Source organism: Oncorhynchus keta, chromosome 22 (assembly GCF_023373465.1).
Source record: "Oncorhynchus keta strain PuntledgeMale-10-30-2019 chromosome 22, Oket_V2, whole genome shotgun sequence".
NCBI classification, from domain to species: domain Eukaryota; kingdom Metazoa; phylum Chordata; class Actinopteri; order Salmoniformes; family Salmonidae; genus Oncorhynchus; species Oncorhynchus keta.
In genome coordinates this window covers 47,749,749-47,771,383 of record NC_068442.1, presented here as the reverse complement: position 1 = coordinate 47,771,383, position 21,635 = coordinate 47,749,749, and the positions used below count along the sequence as shown (strand labels likewise).

At 41.5% G+C, this 21,635-nt stretch overlaps 2 protein-coding genes and 1 long non-coding RNA gene across 6 annotated transcripts in view; 2 read left to right on the top strand and 1 right to left on the bottom strand.

The window, feature by feature from the left end:
- Positions 1-353: 353 nt before the first annotated feature.
- On the bottom strand, positions 354-4,766 carry LOC118401574 (uncharacterized). 2 transcript variants are annotated; one of them, XR_004829282.2, is made up of 6 exons: positions 4,591-4,766; positions 3,282-3,409; positions 2,362-3,159; positions 1,257-1,382; positions 844-933; positions 354-671 (listed from the first exon to the last, which is right to left on the bottom strand). It is a non-coding gene; the product is annotated as an uncharacterized LOC118401574 (long non-coding RNA). The 2 variants fall into 2 exon arrangements; XR_004829283.2 differs by lacking the exons at positions 3,282-3,409; positions 4,591-4,766 and having other exon boundaries at positions 2,362-2,458; positions 3,099-3,151.
- ndufb5 (NADH:ubiquinone oxidoreductase subunit B5) lies at positions 4,288-7,571 on the top strand. Its single transcript, XM_035799199.2, has 7 exons — positions 4,288-4,442; positions 4,887-5,080; positions 5,659-5,744; positions 6,513-6,579; positions 6,735-6,796; positions 7,011-7,117; positions 7,339-7,571. The coding sequence occupies exons 1-7, from the start codon at positions 4,393-4,395 to the stop codon at positions 7,457-7,459; spliced, it is 687 nt and encodes a 228-aa protein (XP_035655092.1). The 5' UTR covers positions 4,288-4,392; the 3' UTR covers positions 7,460-7,571.
- A 4,599-nt stretch (positions 7,572-12,170) lies between these two features.
- Positions 12,171-21,635, top strand: part of LOC118400694 (ubiquitin carboxyl-terminal hydrolase 13-like) — a 50,996-nt gene continuing 41,531 nt past the window's right edge. The window contains exons 1-2 of one of the 3 annotated variants that reach the window (XM_052475360.1): positions 12,171-12,656; positions 14,338-14,463. In XM_052475360.1, coding sequence (XP_052331320.1) covers positions 12,546-12,656; positions 14,338-14,463 — 237 coding nt within the window. In that variant the 5' untranslated portion in view covers positions 12,171-12,545. Of the gene's footprint in view, positions 12,657-14,337; positions 14,464-21,635 lie in introns of those variants that run through there. The other 2 variants (XM_052475359.1, XM_052475361.1) reach the window with 2 other exon arrangements.

The following is a 21,635-nucleotide window of genomic DNA, read 5'->3' as shown; positions in this document are numbered from 1 at the left end:
GTTAAAAAAATTAAGCAAAGCAGACAACACAATTGTATTGCTTTTTTTAAATGTAAGAATAGCCAGGGGCACACTCAACGTTCACGTTAAGAATAGCCAGGGGCACACTCAACATTTACACTTGTCTGATCAGTCAAACTGGTATGAAAAATATCCCATTCATAATAGAAAAGACAATGTTCAGAATACCTGGAGTGACAATTGCTGGAAAGGGTTTACAGCATTACAAAAGTTTGATTAAAAACAGAATATTTATTCACCCACAATTTATTCCTGGCGCACTCTTTCAACTTGAAAATTAAGTTATGTTCAAGGATATTTAGATTTTTGTGGCTTAAAAATAGAGTACAAACTCAGTCTGTACATCACTTTAATATTAATAACCAATGTCAAGGCATCATGATACAGAGAAAGACATACAAATGCTACAGTCTACCAACATCAAATAAATGCTGATGACAGACATATTTATGCAAAAAACATGGGGTAAATTAATTTAGATACAGTCACAAGCTCCAATCTGAATGGCAGCAGGGAGAATAATGTTTATTGGTCATTAACAGTCTCATGTCCGGGCCTTCATTTGAGGAAACTTCTCCTGGAGCCCGGCTTGCTTTTGTCTCCGTTCTGTTTTCTGTTCTTAGTATAGGAGGTGTTTCTCTAGACGATGCCTGGAAAAAATAAAGAAGACTAATTGTGACAACAGACGAGTGCTTTTGCCCTTGTGAAGTTGAAGCTGACCCAGGACAAAACCATGTCACATCTTGTATAATTGAAGTGCTCTGCTTGGAGGTTCTCCTACTGTACACTGTTAAAAATGAATGCATGAACAATATTTCTTACCTCATATGGGGGGTGACAAATAGGGGTATGTAGAAACATTTGCATTGCTTGTTCATGTACCAAGGAAGGGCATGCTCTCTAAACCGGTACCTAGAAAAAAAAATACAATGATCGCAGAGTGTACAATAACATTCAAACTTGCCATTTGACACCTATGAAGTAACTATGAAGTAACTGAACTGAATATCTTTCAGGGGAACTGCCTGTGTTTGCTTCGAGTACCTAATTCCTCACCCCCAATATTTTTCCAAAGACGGTTCACTTCACTCAATGTTGGCCATGCTAACATGCTACATTTTGTACAGCATGTTTGAAAATTGAATGGCAAACGAGGAGAGTAAGGTGAAAGCAACACTTTGTTGTGGAAGGAGATATTATATGAAGGTGGTGTGTTGTGTATGGAAGCTCCGTACCAGTAGACCCGTCCAAAGACATCCTTTCTCCAGGCCCCAGGTCTTGCTCTCTCCTGACCTGTCTGGAGCAGGCGGAGACCGTCTTCTCTCTCCTTCACCACTGTGTCTCTTCATGGACCTTTCAATCTGAGGACATAAGGGTTGTCTCAATTTCTCTGGACTGGAGTATCTGCATTCATTTTTAAAGGTACTAGTTGGACCAATAACACTTCTCCAAAAGAGACCCATTGATAGCTGTCATTGACATTAATCATCCCCATTTGATATTCTTGTATTATTACCTATGCCCTACTAGACATATTTCCAGATGCTTAATAATGGTGAACCTGGTCAGATGTTTAATAATGGTGAACCTGGTCAGATGTTTAATAATGGTGAACCTGGTCAGATGTTTAATAATGGTGAACCTGGTCAGATGTTTAATAATGGTGAACCTGGTCAGATGTTTAATAATGGTGAACCTGGTCAGATGTTTAATAATGGTGAACCTGGTCAGATGTTTAATGATGGTGAACCTGGTCAGATGTTTAATGATGGTGAACCTGGTCAGATGTTTAATGATGGTGAACCTGGTCAGATGTTTAATGATGGTGAACCTGGTCAGATGTTTAATAATGGTGAACCTGGTCAGATGTTTAATAATGGTGAACCTGGTCAGATGTTTAATAATGGTGAACCTGGTCATATGTTTAATAATGGTGAACCTGGTCATATGTTTAATAATGGTGAACCTGGTCAGATGTTTAATAATGGTGAACCTGGTCATATGTTTAATAATGGTGAACCTGGTCAGATGTTTAATAATGGTGAACCTGGTCAGATGTTTAATGGTGAACCTGGTCAGATGTTTAATAATGGTGAACCTGGTCAGATGTTTAATAATGGTGAACCTGGTCAGATGTTTAATAATGGTGAACCTGGTCAGATGTTTAATAATGGTGAACCTGGTCAGATGTTTAATAATGGTGAACCTGGTCAGATGTTTAATAATGGTGAACCTGGTCAGATGTTTAATAATGGTGAACCTGGTCAGATGTTTAATAATGGTGAACCTGGTCAGATGTTTAATAATGGTGAACCTGGTCAGAAGTGCCGTGTCATCTACCTTCTTCAGTCGCTCTGGAATTGGCATCTGAATCCTTTGCCTTTTGGACTCCTGCTCAGTGGTAAGCAGCATGTTCTTCTCTTTCAGGAGCACATACCTGTGAGAACAGTTTAGTTCATGGGTATTCATTCTGGAGGTCAGTGCTCTTCAATGAGCACTGTTACATGCGCACAATAATGTGATTGTGATAGGTTAATAAAATAGTTATTTAAGGTTAATGTAATAGTTCTTTAATGTTAACATGCTTTGCAAGAAGAACGATTTCCTTAATAATCCTGTATACATGGACACATCTGAGAATGAGGCTACATGATGGGATTTTGAAAAATGCAGAAAATCGCCAATCACAAACGTTCTACCATGTTATTTTTGTGAAAACTATTTGATTCGGAGTTCGGACATAAAGTTTGCATGTGAAAACTATAAAATACATACTTTCAGTTTTTCCGAACACACTTCACTCGTGCATACCTGGTGCTGACACATACACAGATCATATACACCGCTGGAAAGCAGATGAAGCTGTTTACATGTCCTAATAATTTGAAAGATTAATCAGAAAACCAGGTGTTTTAATCAACTTATGCTTACTTCGATTATGACCTTACGCAGATTAAGATAAGCAGAGTAAGTTGTTTACATAGCTAATGCCATACTCTGCCTACTGCCATAATCAGTTTAATATCAAATTATTAGTGTGCATGTAAACATACTTTGTGTCAACATCCACCACCTACCAGAGCTTGTGTAAGTCCTCATTAGTTTTTGTCCTTAGTTGCTTGGCCATCCATGGTGCCCCTACAATTAATCATGAAAATAATCAATTTCCTACTCAGTCCCTTAGTCGGAGGAAATTTATTTATTTTTAAAATTAAAAAAAGCTTTGCCTTGGTGATCAGATATACTGTCGAAAGGCTAACCTGACTTCACGGTTGCCTCCCCCCAGTTTTCCGGTACGTCGAAAAACTCCTCAAGTCCTCTCCTGCTGATGGTTGTGTGCAGAGGCCAACACTGACGGACAAGGCCCACATGACAGTGCGAACTTGAGCTAAAAATAGGAGATGTTAGCCTAACAGAGGGGACAACAGCAGATTTAGGTACATGGTAAAATACATTCATCAGCATCCTCACCATTACATTACATTACATTACAGACAGTGCCATGGTGGTGATAGCCCATGGTAATGACACACAGTTCCATTACATTACACATAAGAATCATTGAACGAAGGCATCTTCTGTACCTGGGAGTTTAGTTAAGAGCTGCTAAACTCAATCTAAACATTAACATGCACCTCTTGTGGTACGGTTTTGGAAGTATATTGAACTATATCTTTCAAATCAACGATAAAAGATTTTCATAAAACAAAGATTACATTGATACATACTGTAATGACCTGACTGGATCATAAATGAACAATTGTCCAGACAGAGGCTTGAGTTTACGAATTGACGGTTTATTACACCAACTTTACACAGGCTACTGTTTGGGCCGTAGCACACGCCAAATAGATGACAGATAACCCACAAGCCAATCGTGACCTTCTCTTGTGAAACCCAGACGTAAGAGAGAGAGAACAAAGGCTGAACCTGGTCTTAACTTCCAATGCTCCACCCCCCTGCCCAACCCCCCTCCACGCCACTCCGCCAACCACCAGGATGCCCGGCATCAGAACATTCCAGGCATTCCCGTGATTGGCAGATAGCAGGTTGATTGACAGGTCGGACCCCGCGAACACCGGGTACTGGTCAGTACAACACAACCACCTCCTAGCCTAACACATAACACACAGCTGTCTGTGCGGGTCGCTACAATACCTTTTATAGGGTTAGGGTTCCCACACGGTCATATGTTACGTCATGTGTTTACACACAGAAAACAGAGGGACCACCTGTGCTAATTATCTATATAACAGGCACTGAACACCTGAGGACGTCTCATAATAAAGAGTGGAATGGCGTGAATGGAATCAAACACATGGAAACCATGTGTTTGAGTTCGATACCATTAATTCCATTCCAGGCAATACTATGATTCCGTCCTCCTCAATTAAGGTGCCACCAACCTCCTGTGGTGTACAGTAAGTGCATATTTTGCATTTGTGAAATTATTTGGATGTGATATGAAAGTTAAGGGCTTTATGTTTTAGAACGATATCGCAATTGAGAATCAAATCACGTTTAGATCGAGTATTTGGTTGTTAGAAACGGTAGGCTTTAGATTCTTACCTGTGAGTATAAGACTGAGATTTGGTCAACGTGAGAGCAGACTGTTGAGCTGATAAGGGTGTAGATATCCTAAAAGCGTTTTGAAACTGTCTGCAAAGTGTCAAAACACATCCGGTTGAGGTCACCGCATTGTTTGCTCTAATACTCTACCCAGGATGCATCATCAAAATAATTAAACACACGTAAATACTTTAAGCAATTTTAATCGTGAACAAAAGCTAATCAAAAGCAACATATTGGAAATGAAATATTTACATAAATTCTTTATTGTGTTATTCGCATATGTTTTCCCTTAGTAAATATGGCTGCTTCGACTCTACATGGTCGAGCCAATCACAGAGGCGTCTGCCAATCTGCTTGCCCTCAGTAGCGATGGTGGGCATGAGTGTTCTTCGGTCTGCGGCTGCTTTTGCAGCCAGGCTAAATCCTCTAAAATCGGGGAATTCTGTGGTGAATTTGCTCAGCAGAACTGCACAACGCACAGACAAAGGTAAATGGTATTCCACGTTTCCAACATCTACAATTCCTTCTTTCGTGGTGGGCATTTCTTATTGTGACCTTGTAGCTAGTCCTGTGTGACTGGCTAACGTTAGCTTCCTGCTAACGTATTCTTATCGTTGCTAGTTGGCTAGCTAGCCATGGCATGACCTAGTTAGCCATCTTTCTCTCAAGTGTCTACTCTTGCCAGCACTACCAACGACAACATACACATTTTACTGATTGATTTTCATAGTTTTCAAACGACTTGTGATGCTCATGAACTTGACGTGTTGTTGACCTGCTTAGTGGACAAACGATAGCTGCTAAGCTAGCTAATAGCCAAGCTAAATACACACAGCCTTGCTAGCACAACACACACCAAAACAACTGAATTTTCTTTCATCCAAGTGTCACAGTATTTCATTTTTGACACAACACTGAACAATAGTTAGCTAGTTGAATGGTAACTAACTAGCAACCTTTCCAACCTTTTCCTCTAGGTGCAGCAACACATTAATGCAATGCTTTATATGCACACATAAATAATGTGTTGCCGTGTTTAACATCCCTGAAAACGTTGCTTTGCAGTGGCAGTCCGCTGGGGAAGCCATGGGAAGCAGATGTTTATCATCAAGCCCACTGGCTTCTATGACCGGAGGTTTCTGCAGTTATTGGTAAGTTTCTAGTTATTCAGACTAAAACTAGTTCTCAAACTCTAGGCACAATTTGATTGAGAATAGCATTTGTCACTTGTGCAGAATACAACAGGTGTTGGTTGACCTTACTCTGAAATGCTTACTTACAAGTCCTTAAAACAACAATAGTTTTAAGAAAAATTCTTACTTCTCACTGCGGTTTTCAGCGGTTAGCTTCAGCCAAGACTGGCTCATGTGAACTGCAATCCCGACGCTGTAATGTTTAGAAAAGTTAATCATCGGCTTTAGAAACAAATGGTCCTCAATTTTCGTCAGCGAGAAAGAATCTTTCAAATAAGAAACAATTAGCAGTTCACAAATCAATACAGCTATGTGCCTCCATCTGACGAAAATACACTTACGCTTACATACAGGTGTTCGGAGCATGTTAGATAGCTAATTAGCATAGGTGGTCGCCTCTGTCCGTAAACAAGCGCTGTAACATGGAGATATGGCCGTGTGGGAACACTAACTATATATAGTTGTGTATCAATTTGAGCCTTTTTGGTTTTTCCTTGTGCTTCCAAAACCGTACCGCAAGCAGTGTGTGTTAATGTTCAGACCAAGCGTCAGGGCTCTTAATAAAACTCCCCCATACAGAAGATGCCGTCGTCCAATGACTTTTACGTGTAATGTAATGGAACTGTGAGTCATGATCAAGGACTGGAACTATCCTATTTACATCACTGTCCACAGCACTGAACCACTTAATTCACTAACTTATTCACCCTCCACTTTTATTCCTAGAAATTCTATATCCTGCTTACTGGAATCCCAGTTGCGGTCTTTGTGACATCCGTGAATGTGTTTGTCGGTGAGTGTGTGTAGATATTTCCATTGTACAGAAATGTTTCATTTTTATATGGGACAGCGGTGATGAAGACACTGGCACTTTCAGTTCATGTTTATGGAGAAATATGGTAAAATATAAATTAACCTAAATATTTTATTCGTTTTTTTTTTTTTAAGGTGAGGCTGAGCTGGCTGGAATTCCTGAAGGTTATGAGCCTGAGCATTGGGAGTACTACAAGGTACTACGATCCCGCTGTTATATTCACTCATCACAATCCATGCCTTATTAGCAAATATCAGAAGTGACTAGTCATTCTATCAGAAAATGAAATGGCATCACCTCACCTTTAAATCTGAACAAAACATTCACATTGGAGATACCACTGGAGATTGCTTACAATAGGACTTGGGCAAAGTTGATTGTGAGTCCTATTGTTGTCCCTGTATTTGCAGCATCCTATCACCAGGTGGATCTCACGGACCTTCTATGACTCCCCAGTGAAAGACTATGAGAAAATGATGGCTCTGATCCAGATTGAGTCTGAGAAGGGTGAGATGAGGTGAGTGTCACACAGTGATGAGCTGCCACTGACTGCATAGCCTGTATCTAATTGGTTTGCTGCCCTAACATAGGTCCTCTTGCAACATAGTGCTTGCATTCCTTATGTTTTGTATTAACAAAAAATGGAAAGTAAAATATTAAAGAAAAGACTGTTGACAATACATATCTACAATCTGTACAAAGGATTTTTTGGCAAATTTAATGTTTTTGTACCTGCAGACTGAAACAGCTAGAGGTGCGTAAGCAGATGAGAACGAAGGGAGATGGACCTTGGTTCCACATTGAGACACTGGACAAGAATCTGGTCGACAACAGCATCAAATCAACGCCTGACAATTAAACCAACCGGTCCAACCACCCAGTCTAAACTGTCAGTGCCACGTGTTGATGGCTCACTGTTTGTATATTATTTTCTTCATGACTAAAATAAAGTAAATGTCAATACTTTGAAAGGCTGTTTTTCATCTTTAGACATGTATTTTCTGTTAATGGGCTTCACAATTACAATTTGGTTTAGCCGGGGTGCGTTCATTTGGCCTAATTTTTTGCAACGGTACGTACTGAATGGCCCATTCTCTCGCAGTGGTGCACAACTGTCTTTCAACTTTCTTTTGAGTTATTGCTCCCATTTGTTGTGATGAAATTACAATGTTCACCGACAGGTCGTTTATGCTTCCTCATACCTAAGAAAAGTGACTGTCATAACCAATGAATGTCCACTGGATGGCTGTGCTGTGAGGAATGTTTCTCCCTCATTCTGCATTGATATAAAAACAGTGAAAGATATGAAACGAAGTGAACGCGCGATCATGTAATGATCGATACTCTCGGGACATTTGCTTTCACAACAATGCAGATCAGATAAGCCTTTTAAGCTGCATCCTTGGACTGATTACAGGAGTTGGGGTAATTTTAAATGACAGGACACACACAGACTATGGTAAAAGTTTGCAAGCCAGAACGATTCAGATAGGCAGGAGCCTATCTGCTGTTTTCTGTAGTGTTAGGCAGATTGATGTACAAGTACACCCTACTGGACAGGGCGCTAGACTATCGCGGGGCCTTACCCCGAGTCTAACTCAGCCCATTCACATCCTCTAAAATTAGTACAATATAAAAATGTGCCACGACAAATTATGTTTGGTGTAAATGCATGTAATTTGGTGTTGGTATAAGTGTCTAGACAAGTCATTATATAGTAAACCTCCAGTGTCGAGATAATAATTACTTCAGCATATGTATTTTGAAATACATTTCAGAATGAAATTGTTACAAGAATTATATATTTGAACCTATTCTGAGCCCAAAAATGCCAAATATATTACTCGACTCATTGCTGTGTATGGATATCTCATGGTGGGGTATAGGTCACCGAGCACTTTCTGACCATTTCTACCATCGGCAAACATGGAAGTCAAAAAGTGATTCAATTCATAAGCAAAATATATATTTTTTAAATATTTTTTTTACAGTTCCCACAAACTAAACATTCAAAGAAACCGCAGGACATCAGACTAAACAACATTAGCGTCAAAGACGTTTATTTGTACATAGATTCAGAATGGTTGGCCTTTCCCACCATGTTGCTTGTAGTAATAACAGGTAAGCTACAAATACCTTGTTCACGTGCTAGTCAGAACTAGGAAACTCGGTTACTTCCCACTTATTAACTGGTTGTAATTCATCACGTACCGCGTTCAACGAATTAGCAAGTTGGAAAGTTCAGTTTCCTAGTTCCGACTAGCATTTGAAAGCGGTATTAAGACACTGGCTTGAATCTAAAGGTACACATACCACAGTGGGTGCGAGGCTGTGGCTTTTACGCCTCCCAAGGTCTCGCACTCACTGAAATTTGGTGGAGGATCGGTGATGATCTGGGGGTGCTTCAGCAAGGCTGGAATCGGGCAGATTTGTCTTTGTGAAGGACGCATGAATCAAGCCACGTACAAGGATGTCCTGGAAAAAAACTTGCTTCCTTCTGCTCTGACAATGTTCCCCAACTCTGAGGATTGATTTTTCCAGCAGGACAATGCTCCATGCCAGACAGCCAGGTAAATGAAGGTGTGGATGGAGGACCACCAGATCAAGACCCGGTCATGGCCAGCCCAGTCTCCAGACCTGAACCCAATTGAAAACCTCTGTAATTTGATCAAGAGGAAGATGGATGGTCACAAAGCATCAAACAAAGCGGAGCTGCTTGATTTTTTGCGCCAGTAGTGGCATAAAGTCACCCAACATCGATGTGTAAGACTGTTGGAGAGCATGCCAAGACGCATGAAAGCAGTGATTGAAAATCAGGGTTATTCTACCAAATATTGATTTTTGAACTCAAACTAAGTTAAAACATTAGTATTGTGTTGTTTAAAAATGAATATTAACTTATTTTCTTTGCATTATTTGAGGTCTTACAGGTCTGCATATTTTTTGTTATTTTGGCCAGTTGTAATTTTCTGCAAATAAATGCTCTACATGACAACATTTTTTATTTGGAATTTTGGAGAAATGTTGTCAGTAGTTTATAGAATAAAACAAAAATGTTCATTTTACCCAAACATATGCCTGTGAATAGTAAAACCAGAGAAACTGATCATTTTGCATTTTCCAGAGCAGAATAATGTGTGGGGATTTCTTCATATATTATTTTTATATATATCGTTCCAGACAATTATTAAGATTTGAACATGTTTAAGATCTGAGAAAGAGAGAATTCTGTAAAATGACTCACTCTCCAGGGTCCATTGAATGTACATCTACTTTAAAAAATATATATTTTACCTTTATTTAACCAGGCAAGTCAGTTAAGAACAAATTCTTATTTTCAATGACTGCCTAGAAACAGTGGGACTGCCTGTTCAGGGGCAGAATGACAGATCTGTGCATAGTCAGCTCGGGGGTTTGAACTCACAACCTTCCAGTTACTAGTCGAACACTCTAACCACTAGGCTACCCTGCCGCCACTTGATTTGCTCTAGGGGAGAGAGAGAGTGGATTTCTTAGATATTGTTTTATGTTTTTATAGAGCTGTATATTGGTCCAGGCTATATACTATGCAAGTCTCCATTGAGTTGCATTGGATTGGCTTATACAGAATATACTCTAGCGGGATGTGTGTGTGTGGATTTCTTTACATATTGTTTTTATATATACAAAACGTGTACAAAACATGCTCTTTCCATGACTGACCAGGTAAATCCAGGTGAAAGCTATGATCCCTTATTGATGTCACTTGTTAAATCCACTTCAATCAGAGTAGATGAAGGGGAGGAGACCGATTTAAAGAAGGATTTTTAACCCTTGAGACAATTGAAACATGGATTGTGTATGTGTGCCATTCAGAGGGTGAATGGGAAAGACAAAAGATTTAAGTGCCTTTGAACGGGGTACGGTAGTAGGTGCCAGGCGCACCGGTTTGTTGCAAGAACTGCAACGGTGCTGGGTTTGCACGATCAAACGGGTTTCCAATGTGTATTAATAATGCTGCACCACCCAAAGGACATCCAGCCAACTTGACACAACTGTGGGAAGCATTAGAGTCAACATGGGCCAGCATCCCTGTGGAACGCTTTCAAACACCTTGTAGAGTCCATGCCCCAACGAATTGAGGCTGTTCTGATGGCATGACGTGATTCATGAAATGGATAAAGAACAGTAAGCCCTTGTGTCTAGAGACTAAATATAGTACAATATCACAAACTTACCTTGTTTATACACCCAATATTGATAAGATGCAGACTTGTGGTACAAAGATAGCATACATTTGAAAGCATTAATCTATGTAGAAAATTCGTTTTAGCACTTATTGTACTCTCAGTACCAACCCTGAAAAGTCACTGTGGTCAAATAAGCTGTTTTCCCTTCATAAAGAGTACACTACATGACCAAAAGTAAGTGGACACCTGCTTGTCAAACATCTCATTCCAAAATCATGGGCATTAATATGGAGTTGGTCTCCCCTTTGCTGCTATTTTTACCTTTTCTTATTTCACCTGTATTTAACCAGGGAGGCCAGTTGAGAACAAGTTCTCATTCACAACTGCAACCTGGCCAAGATAAAGCAAAGCAGTGCGACACAAACAACAACACAGAGTTACACATGGAATAAACAATAATTGTCCGTTTCACTCCCCGAGTGCACACTGGACACTCGGGCCGAGGAGTAGGGTTGATTTGAGCGTTCTGACCTTACAATGGCAGTCAAGCATCCAAGCTAATGTTGGCCAGCTTGCTAGCTACTTCCAGACACAAATGAGACCACTCTGACCATTTTACCCACCCTAGCTGAGCTGGTTAGGCAGTTTTCATGTTATCCAGTGAGTTGGTGACTGTAACTGTGCTGCTGGCAAAAATGTAAGTACACTTTTTTGCCAACCTTTACTGACACCAGCCAGTAATCAGACGAGAGTGCTCTGAAATCGGAGTAGATAGCCAGAGCGAATTTAAGAAAGCAACCAAATGTCCATTGAGAACGCACAATGATATGCTATGTGGTTCGTAAGGACAACGTAGGTAACAAATTGTCAGCCAATATAACGTGTAAGGTAACTTATTTGAAAAGTCATTATTTGATTACATTGATCAACATGTTCTTAATATATGTCATAATTAGTTAAAGCAATTCATTTGTATCTGCAGTTGTTGTACTTGGCTGCATATTTTACGCCATTTTCTTAAAATCTGAAAACGATGTGAAACCACGCCCATTTCATGAAGAATTGCATTATGGGCCCTAAATGATGGAAATAGTGTCCTCTGCGTCTATACTTCATATTTTGGCGAATTTAGTACGACATCCGGGAACTTTTGGCATACTACCTATATCCATACCATGAACAATAAGCATACTATATACTCAATTCACGCCACAAATAGTATGGTTAGTGCTGTTAGTATGAGTATTGGAACACAACTATGGTCTTCCTAATTATGTACTACTAAGAAAATACAATTTAAAAACCAAATAAATCCCTACTAGTTTCTACCACACCCTCCCCTCCCCCCAAAACCACTCCAAAAACCAATTGGTAGCCTAATCTAGCATTTCCATTTTAATTTGAACAGAGAATGGTCCTCAGAAAAACAGTGAGGGTTTAGCCATTTGTATGGGTGGTTTTATCAATCAAGTGTGTGGGACCCCTCGTTTGAGTCAAACCGTTCAGTGCGTGACTGCGCCTACGGTAAATACAGCGTTATAATTCTTAAGCAACAGACATACGCAATTGGAAAGATATTATTGATTACATGTTTATAGAGGATAGCTCTCGCATAAAATAAAAATGACTTCCCCCTCCGTTATGTTTTCAGCGTCATATCCCTCGCCGCTGGAGGAATGTCGAGACCGAATGATTTAAAAATAGCATCTTCTCTCCTCTGACAGCCTTCTCTAGTGACTCCCTTAGCATTGTGGTGCGAGAAGCAAGAATGCGAAGATGGCTGCAGATTTAGGAGAGCTGCTTGTCCCTTATATGCCCACCATCAGAGTTCCCAGAACAGGAGACAGGGTTTTCAAGAGCGAATGTGCCTTTTCCTACGATTCTCCCGTAAGTGTCTCCCCGTATTATGGGGTGTTTGTGTGTTCCAAGCTGTCCTTACTCATCCCGTAAACTGCCCTAACGCACGTGAATAGCTGCGCAGGATCTGGGGCTTCCATTTCCACCATTCTCTTGAGCTTGAGAAAAATAAATAATTAAATGTTGTTTACATCCCGTGGAATGGTATTTCCTTTGTGAAATTGTACTTGTTCACTGTGCGCCTGTCTACTGTTTTGTCAAGGTAATTAATGACACCTACGTGGGGTTGGGCTGTGTTTTGGTGCATTACATTATTTTGTGTCCCCCCTTCTGCATTTTAGGCTACACACTTTTGAGTTTTTTCAGTGTGTTTTTTTGTTGTTGTAAAATCACTACAATAATGTTATATTGATATGGGAGCTATTTCTAATGTTTTTTTTTGTATTAGAGAAAATAATGTCTTAGATTTTTGGGGGGCCGGCATTTTATTTCAATGTGATTGACTTGCCATCTGCAACAACTTCACGAGACCGATGAACTGAAACGCACCGCGCGCTATTACAAACTGTTGGGAGTTTGAGGTTACCATGTGTTGGGCTTTTAGGACCAACTACTCACACGTTTTTTTTGATGAGGAAACATATTTTATAATCTATAATTGCTCAACTGAAACCATTTTAAAGGTGAGTGACTCAGCTGTCTGGAGTTCATCATGTCAGACTGAAGACTGACAAGTTGGTTATTTTTATCCCAGCGCGGTTGAAGCGTGTGTGTAACTCAGCTCTTTAAAGTTTCATCAGGGCCTGTTGGCCTAATCCGAACTGCAGATTTTGGTTAGTATAGAGGGTTATTTGTGTGATATTTTTTTGTTACACCTCCGTCGTTGAGTGTAGGAAAGAGGATCATATAGGCCTGTGCCTCGAAGGTGGTTGAGTGTCAGTTGCTCAAGGCATACATTACATGAACACGTGACATTACTTTGATACTCTGTTGCTGTTTTTTAATAGTGGTAGGCAATTACAGTTAAACTATTTGCAGTCTGCAAAATCCGTACTGGAGTTTCACTGTTTCAAACATGAACCCATATTGTAGGCATATTTCAGAAAATAACGTCCTAAATGCAAGACCACGTCTGCTTTAGTTTACATGAAAATCACATGGATTAAAATCAAATGATAGAATCCACCTGCCACAAGTGTGTGTGTCACTGGCAATGACATTGTATTGGCACAACCCTGCTAACAAATCCCAATATACTGGAAACTGACATCCTTTGCGCAGTCCTCTATTGACCCCAAACGTCTTTACACCTTGGGAAAAACAATCATAATATAGAATGCAGTCAAAACGGAGAAAATTGCAGTTTCCATGTACTGCCCTTGTATCTCATTTATGAATGAGTTCTATCTGGTGAGTCACCATTAGAGACCCAAAGTAAGCACGCAGTAGGAACCTAAACATTGGTATTTTCGTGTGTGTGGGGAGATGCTTATCTGAATTTCAGATTGTTAAATCACCTCACTTGACATTGTTTTGACAAATACACATCATTGTTCCTTATACATGTGCTACCTCGTGTGTGTGTGTGTGTGTGTGTGTGTGTGTGTGTGTGTGTGTGTGTGTGTGTGTGTGTGTGTGTGTGTGTGTGTGTGTGTGTGTGTGTGTGTGTGTGCCTTGCATGTTGTTCACCACATGTTGTTTTTGTTCACAGGAGTCTGAGGGAGGCTTGTATGTGTGTATGAACACATTCCTGGGCTTTGGCAGAGAACATGTGGAGAGACATTATCGTAAAACCGGACAGAGTGTTTACATGCTCCTCAAACGGCATGTCAAAGAGGTGAGGGGTCATACCATATGCTTCTATATTGGTCTACACACCGACAGTGCATAGTGTACGTACATTTGACAAATTATATTATTTAATAGTACATGGGACTTACATAGCACTTTTCAACCCAAAGTCGCTCTACAATAGTCTTTATTTTTATTTTTAAATGTAACCTTTATTTAACTATGCAAGTCAGTTAAGAACAAATTCTTATTTACAATGACGGCCAAACCAGGACGACGCTGGGCCTCCCTATGGGACTCTCAATCACGGCCAGATGTGATACAGCCTGGATTCAAACCAAGGTCTGTAGTGATGCCTCTTGCACTGAGATGCAGTGTCTTCGACCGCTGCGCCACTTGGTAGCCCAATAGTAAAGCTAAACAAAAGCTAAACAAAACACAGAGATCCAAAGCAAGACAACACTAAACTAATAGCAGGAAGAAACAAAAACATGAAACAAAATGAAAGGGAGGCGCTCAAGAATGGAAAGGACTGTGATGTGTCAGTGTATGAGTGAGCGAGCGAGCGGTTTTGTGGGTGTGGGGGGGGGGCTTCAAGGGATACTTCTGGAGTCTGATGAACTCGTGCATACCATTTGTATGTCTCTGTGCAGTTTGAAGGAAGTTGCTTACTAGTGCAATTTCTAACTAGCGTTATCGCAATGGCTTAAAGTCTATGGGTATCTGCTTTCAGTCACGTTAGTATTGGCTCGCAAAATGAGCTCTAACTTCCTTCATACTGGACACCGAGACATAAAACTGTGTTCATCTGACTCCATTCCAAAATCCCAAAGTATCCCTTTAAGGGTAGGCAATGGTGACGAGCTGGGGCTTATGGAGGGACTTAAAGATGGTGATGGGCTCGGTCACAGATGGCTGGAGGGAGGGAGTTCCAGATCTTTGGACTCAATCACAGATGGCTGGAGGGAGGGAGTTCCAGAGCTTTGGACTCAATCACAGATGGCTGGAGGGAGGGAGATCCAGACCTTTGGACTCAGTCACAGATGGCTGGAGGGAGGGAGGTCCAGAGCTTTGGACTCAGTCACAGATGGGTGGAGGGAGGGAGTTCAAATCAAATCAAATCAAATTGTATTTGTCACATACACATGGTTAGCAGATGTTAATGCGAGTGTAGCGAAATGCTTATGCTTCTAGTTCCGACAATGCAGTGATAACCAACAAGTAATCGAACTAACAATTCCAAAACGACTGTCTTATACACAGTGTAAGGGGATAAAGAATATGTACATAAGGATATATGAATGAGTGATGGTACAGAGCAGCATACAGTAGATGGTATCGAGTACAGTATATACATATGAGATGAGTATGTAGACAAAGTAAACAAAGTGGCATAGTTAAAGTGGCTAGTGATACATGTATTACATAAGGATGCAGTCGATGATGTAGAGTACAGTATATACGTATGCATATGAGATGAATAATGTAGGGTAAGTAACATTATATAAGGTAGCATTGTTTAAAGTGGCTAGTGATATATTTACATAATTTCCCATCAATTCCCATTATTAGAGTGGCTGGAGTTGGGTCAGTGTCAATGACAGTGTGTTGGCAGCAGCCACTCAATGTTAGTGGTGGCTGTTTAACAGTCTGATGGCCTTGAGATAGAAGCTGTTTTTCAGTCTCTCGGTCCCAGCTTTGATGCACCTGTACTGACCTCGCCTTCTGGATGATAGCGGGGTGAACAGGCAGTGGCTCGGGTGGTTGATGTCCTTGATGATCTTTATGGCCTTCCTGTAACATCGGGTGGTGTAGGTGTCCTGGAGGGCAGGTAGTTTGCCCCGGTGATGCGTTGTGCAGACCTCACTACCCTCTGGAGAGCCTTACGGTTGAGGGCGGAGCAGTTGCCGTACCAGGCGGTGATACAGCCCGCCAGGATGCTCTCGATTGTGCATCTGTAGAAGTTTGTGAGTGCTTTTGGTGACAAGCCAAATTTCTTCCGCCTCCTGAGGTTGAAGAGGCGCTGCTGCGCCTTCTTCACGACGCTGTCAGTGTGAGTGGACCAATTCAGTTTGTCTGTGATGTGTATGCCGAGGAACTTAAAACTTGCTACCCTCTCCACTACTGTTCCATCGATGTGGATAGGGGTGTTCCCTCTGCTGTTTCCTGAAGTCCACAATCATCTCCTTAGTTTTGTTGACGTTGAGTGTGAGGTTATTTTCCTGACACCACACTCCGAGGGCCCTCACCTCCTCCCTGTAGGCCGTCTCGTCGTTGTTGGTAATCAAGCCTACCACTGTTGTGTCGTCCGCAAACTTGATGATTGAGTTGGAGCGTGCGTGGCCACGCAGTCGTGGGTGAACAGGGAGTACAGGAGAGGGCTCAGAACGCACCCTTGTGGGGCCCCGTGTTGAGGATCAGCGGGGAGGAGATGTTGTTGCCTACCCTCACCACCTGGGGGCGGCCCGTCAGGAAGTCCAGTACCCAGTTGCACAGGGCGGGGTCGAGACCCAGGGTCTCGAGCTTGATGACGAGCTTGGAGGGTACTATGGTGTTGAATGCCGAGCTGTAGTCGATGAACAGCATTCTCACATAGGTATTCCTCTTGTCCAGGTGGGTTAGGGCAGTGTGCAGTGTGGTTGAGATTGCATCGTCTGTGGACCTATTTGGGCGGTAAGCAAATTGGAGTGGGTCTAGGGTGTCAGGTAGGGTGGAGGTGATATGGTCCTTGACTAGTCTCTCAAAGCACTTCACGATGACGGAAGTGAGTGCTACGGGCGGTAGTCATTTAGCTCAGTTACCTTAGTTTTCTTGGGAACAGGAACAATGGTGGCCCTCTTGAAGCATGTGGGAACAGCAGACTGGTATAGGGATTGATTGAATATGTCCGTAAACACACCGGACAGCTGGTCTGCGCATGCTCTGAGGGCGCGGCTGGGGATGCCGTCTGGGCCTGCAGCCTTGCGAGGGTTAACACGTTTAAATGTCTTACTCACCTCGGCTGCAGTGAAGGAGAGACCGCATGTTTTCGTTGCAGGCCGTGAGACCTTTGGACTCAGTCACAGTTGGCTGGAGGGAGGGAGTTCCAGAGCTTTGGACTCAGTCACAGTTGGCTGGAGGGAGGGAGTTCCAGAGCTTTGGACTCAGTCACAGTTGGCTGGAGGGAGGGAGTTCCAGAGCTTTGGACTCAGTCACAGATGGCTGGAGGGAGGGAGTTCCAGAGCTTTGGACTCAGTCACAGATGGGTGGAGGGAGGGAGTTCCAGAGCTTTGGACTCAGTCACAGATGGGTGGAGGGAAGGAGTTCCAGAGCTTTGGCGCAACCCTGGAGAAGGCCCTGTCACAAAAGCTCTGGAGCTTAGACCTAGAATGAGACGGTAGTAATATTGTTGTGCCATGTTTATTTGTTCAGTTTGTGCGAATGATTTCCCCCTCTTTTCCCTGATTGTAAGTTTTATCAAATCAGTGACATATTGTTATTAGTTGCAAGTACATTAGACTTTGTGTTTTCAATTTTGGCACAAAACATTGAAGGAAAATATATTTTTAGCTGATAAGAGGCTGGCTTGTTTCAACTTCATATTCATCATCTCTAGCATCACCTCAACATCAACTTGTGAGAATTGTGCATTTATATGTTTTGGAGACAAAAGGATGGAGAAAGAAAAGTTTTTCAGAGGACATAATCCGGAAACCCTATTGATATTTCTGGTACTTTACAGAAGATAATTTTATTTCTTTATTATTTATGCACACCAGATTATTTGATCCCACTGAGACTTAAGGTTTCTTTCACAAGGGAGCACTGCATATCACACAATTTACAAAATACTATATAAAATAAATATACAAAAATGACAAATACAGTACCAGTCAAACATTTGGTCACACCTACTCATTGCAGTGTTTTTCTTTGACTTTACTATTTTCTACATTGTAGTATAATAGTGAAGACATCAAAACTATGAAATAACACATATGGAATCATGTAGTAACCAAAAAAGTGTTGAACAAACCAAAATATATTTTACATTTGAGATTAGTAGACACCCTTTTCCTTGATGACAGCTTTGCACACTGTTGGCATTCTCTCAACCAGCTTCATGAGGAATGCTTTTCCAACAGTCTTGAATGACATCCCACATATGCTGAGCACTTGTTGGCTGCTTTTCCTTCACTTTCAGTCCAACTCATCCCAAACCATCTGTTGGGTTGAGGTCAGGTGATTGCGGAGGCCAGGTAATCTGATGCAGCACTCCATCACTCTTCTTCTTGGACAAATAGCCCTTACACAGCCTGGAGTTGTGTTTTGGGTCATTGTCCTGTTGGAAAAACAAATTATAGTCCCACTAAGTGCAAACCAGATGGGATGGCATATCGCTGCAGAATGCTGTGGTAGCCATGCTGGTTAAGTGTGCCTTGAATTCTAAATAAATCACTGACAGTGTCACCAGCAAAGCACCATCACACCACCACCTCCATGCTTTATAGTGGAACCACACATGCAGAGATCATCCCTTCACCTACTCTGTGTCTCACAATAAAAAATAAAAAATGAAATTTCACATTTACATAAGTATTCAGACCCTTTACTCTGTACTTTGTTGAAGCACCATGGGAAACGATGGGCAACGATTACAGCATCAACTCTTCTTCGGTATGACGCTACAAGTTTTGGCGCCCCTGTATTTGGGGAGTTCGTCCCATTCTTCTCTGCAGATCCTCTCAAGCTCTGTCAGGTTAGATGGGGAGTGTTGCTGCACAGCTTTTTCAGGTCTCTCAGAGATGTTCGATCGGTTTCAGGTCCGGGCTCTGGCTGGGCCATTCAAGGACATTCAGAGACTTGTCTCGAAGCCACTCCTACGTTGTCTTGGCTGTGTGCTTAGGGTCGTTGTCCTGTTGGAAGGTGAACCTTCGTCCCAGTTGGAGGTCCTGAGCGCTTTGGAGCAAGGTTTCATCAAGGATCTCTCTTTACATTGCTCCGTTCAACTTTGCCTCAATCCTGACTAGTCTCCCAGTCCCTGCCACTGGAAAACATCCCCACAGCATGATGCTGCCACCACCATGCTTCACCGTGGGGATGGTGCCAGGTTTCCTCCAGACATGACACTTGGCATTCAGGCCAGAGTTCAATCTTGTTTTTCATGGTCCGACAGTCCTTTAGCTGCCTTTTGGCAACTCCGCGCGGGCTGTCATGTGCCTTTTACTGAGGAGTGTCTTCCGTCTGGCCACTACCATAAAGGCCTGATTGGTGGAGTGCTGCAGAGAAGGTTGTCCTTCTGGAAGGTTCTCCCATCTCCACAGAGGAACTCTGAGTGACCATTGGGTTCTTTGTCACCTCCCTGACCAAGGCCCTTCTCCCTCGACTGCTCAGTTTGGCCGGGCGGCCAGCTCTAGGAAGAGTCTTGGTGGTTATAAACTTCATCCATTTAAGAATGACGGAGGCCACTGTGTTCTTTGGGACCTTCGATAATGCAGAATTATTTTTTGGTACCCTTCCCCAGATCTGTGCCTTGACACAATCCTGTCTCGGAGCTCTACGGACAATTCCTTCAACCTCATGGCTTGGTTTTTGCTCTGACATGCTCTGCCACCTGTGGGACCTAATATAGACACTGTGCATTTCCAAATCATGTCCAAATCATGTCCAATCAATTGAATTTAACACAGGTGGACTCCAATCAAGTTGTAGAAATACCTCAAGGATGATCAAGGGAAACAGGATGCACCTGAGCTCAATTTCAAGTCTCATAGCAAAGGGTCTGAATACTTATGTAAATAAGGTAGTGTTGTATGTATATTTCTGTTTAATACATTTTCAAAAATGTCTAAACTTGTTTTTGGTTTGTCATTTTGGGGTATTGTGTGTAGGTTTCTGAGGAATTTTTTATTTATTTAATCTATTTTAGAATAAGACTGCTACATAACAAAATGTGGAAAAGTCAAAGGGCCTGAATACTTTCTGATGGCACTGTATGTGGATTTTTCAGTAGGGCTGGAGAGCATGAATACAAAGTAGAACATTTTTGACATTTCCCTTTTAACTAATGGTTTCTGTTCACTAATTCATTTGTAAGTTCCCTAACTTCAGATTTGTTTTGGTTCAACCATTTGTTTGGTGGTATGGCACTGACAGGCACACTGTAACCACAACATTTATGGTGAAATGTCAAATTAGTCAGTGATGGATCGTCAAATTAAATCAATGTTTATTCGTCATGTGCACAGCAAACAGGGATTTCAGTGAATAATATTTAAGTCATCTGCACTTTGCATAGGCCTATACAGTAGTAATACGTTACAATTGCACTGTTGGGGTGGGAATACGAAGCCCTCAAGCCTGCACTCTAGGATGTGTTATTCAAATTATATTATTGTAATACTACAGATAGATTTACATCAGATCCTGACACAAAAGCTTCAATATAGGTAGCAACCTGCTTATTATTTATATGTTATCACTTATCTTACCATCATGGCCACCTAATCATCCCCAGTTTACAATTGGCTCACTCATCCGTCTTCTCCCCTGTAACTATTCCACAGGTCGTTGCTGTAAATGAGAATGTGTTCTCAGTCAAGTTACCTGGTAAAATAAAAAATAAAAAATAAAATATCACTCACTTGCCTGACAAATGTCACACCTGTTTTTGCCTGACAAATGGATCTAGCCAAGTAGATCTTCCCTACGTCTCCCAGCAACATAACAATCCAGATCAGAATGCTGTTCTCTGTTCTGTTTACAATCGAGTAAGGAAACTGCATGTTCAGTTTAAAATTAAAACAACCTTAGCTGCCACCGTTTCCGTTCGGTCCTAATTGACCCCCAGATAAGTGCATCTATTTTCATGCCTGGATCTGTCCATAAACAGCTGTCCTCATTCCACCGGCTCGTGTTTCTGTTGTTTTCCCATGATGCTAGTTAGTCCCAGAGTTCATTCTTCGTGTCTGTTTGATGTGTTGATGGGAGTCGGTCTGAACTCAATTTGGATCAGAAGGATCCAGTCAGTTCACAGTGAATGGTCTTGTAACCCTAGCTAGCAATTTGACATATTCACAGTCTACTGACTCTATGGAGTTTATTAAGGACATGCTTCCAGTATTTATTCATATACTGTTTATATTTGATGTTTTGTCAGCCAGCACTAACTAGGCATTTGTATTAGTGTTGTAAAAAAATGACTGTAAATATATCAAAACTGTTTTAGTATTCTAATTT

Coding starts and splice junctions, on each gene's coding strand:
- ndufb5 (XM_035799199.2), top strand. CDS start 4,393: ATGATTCCGTCCTCCTCAATTAAGGTGCCACCAACCTCCTGTGGTGTA. Junction 5,745..6,512: donor GGAGGTTTCTGCAGTTATTG/GTAAGTTTCTAG, acceptor TTTTATTCCTAG/AAATTCTATATCCTGCTTAC. Junction 6,797..7,010: donor AGCATTGGGAGTACTACAAG/GTACTACGATCC, acceptor CTGTATTTGCAG/CATCCTATCACCAGGTGGAT.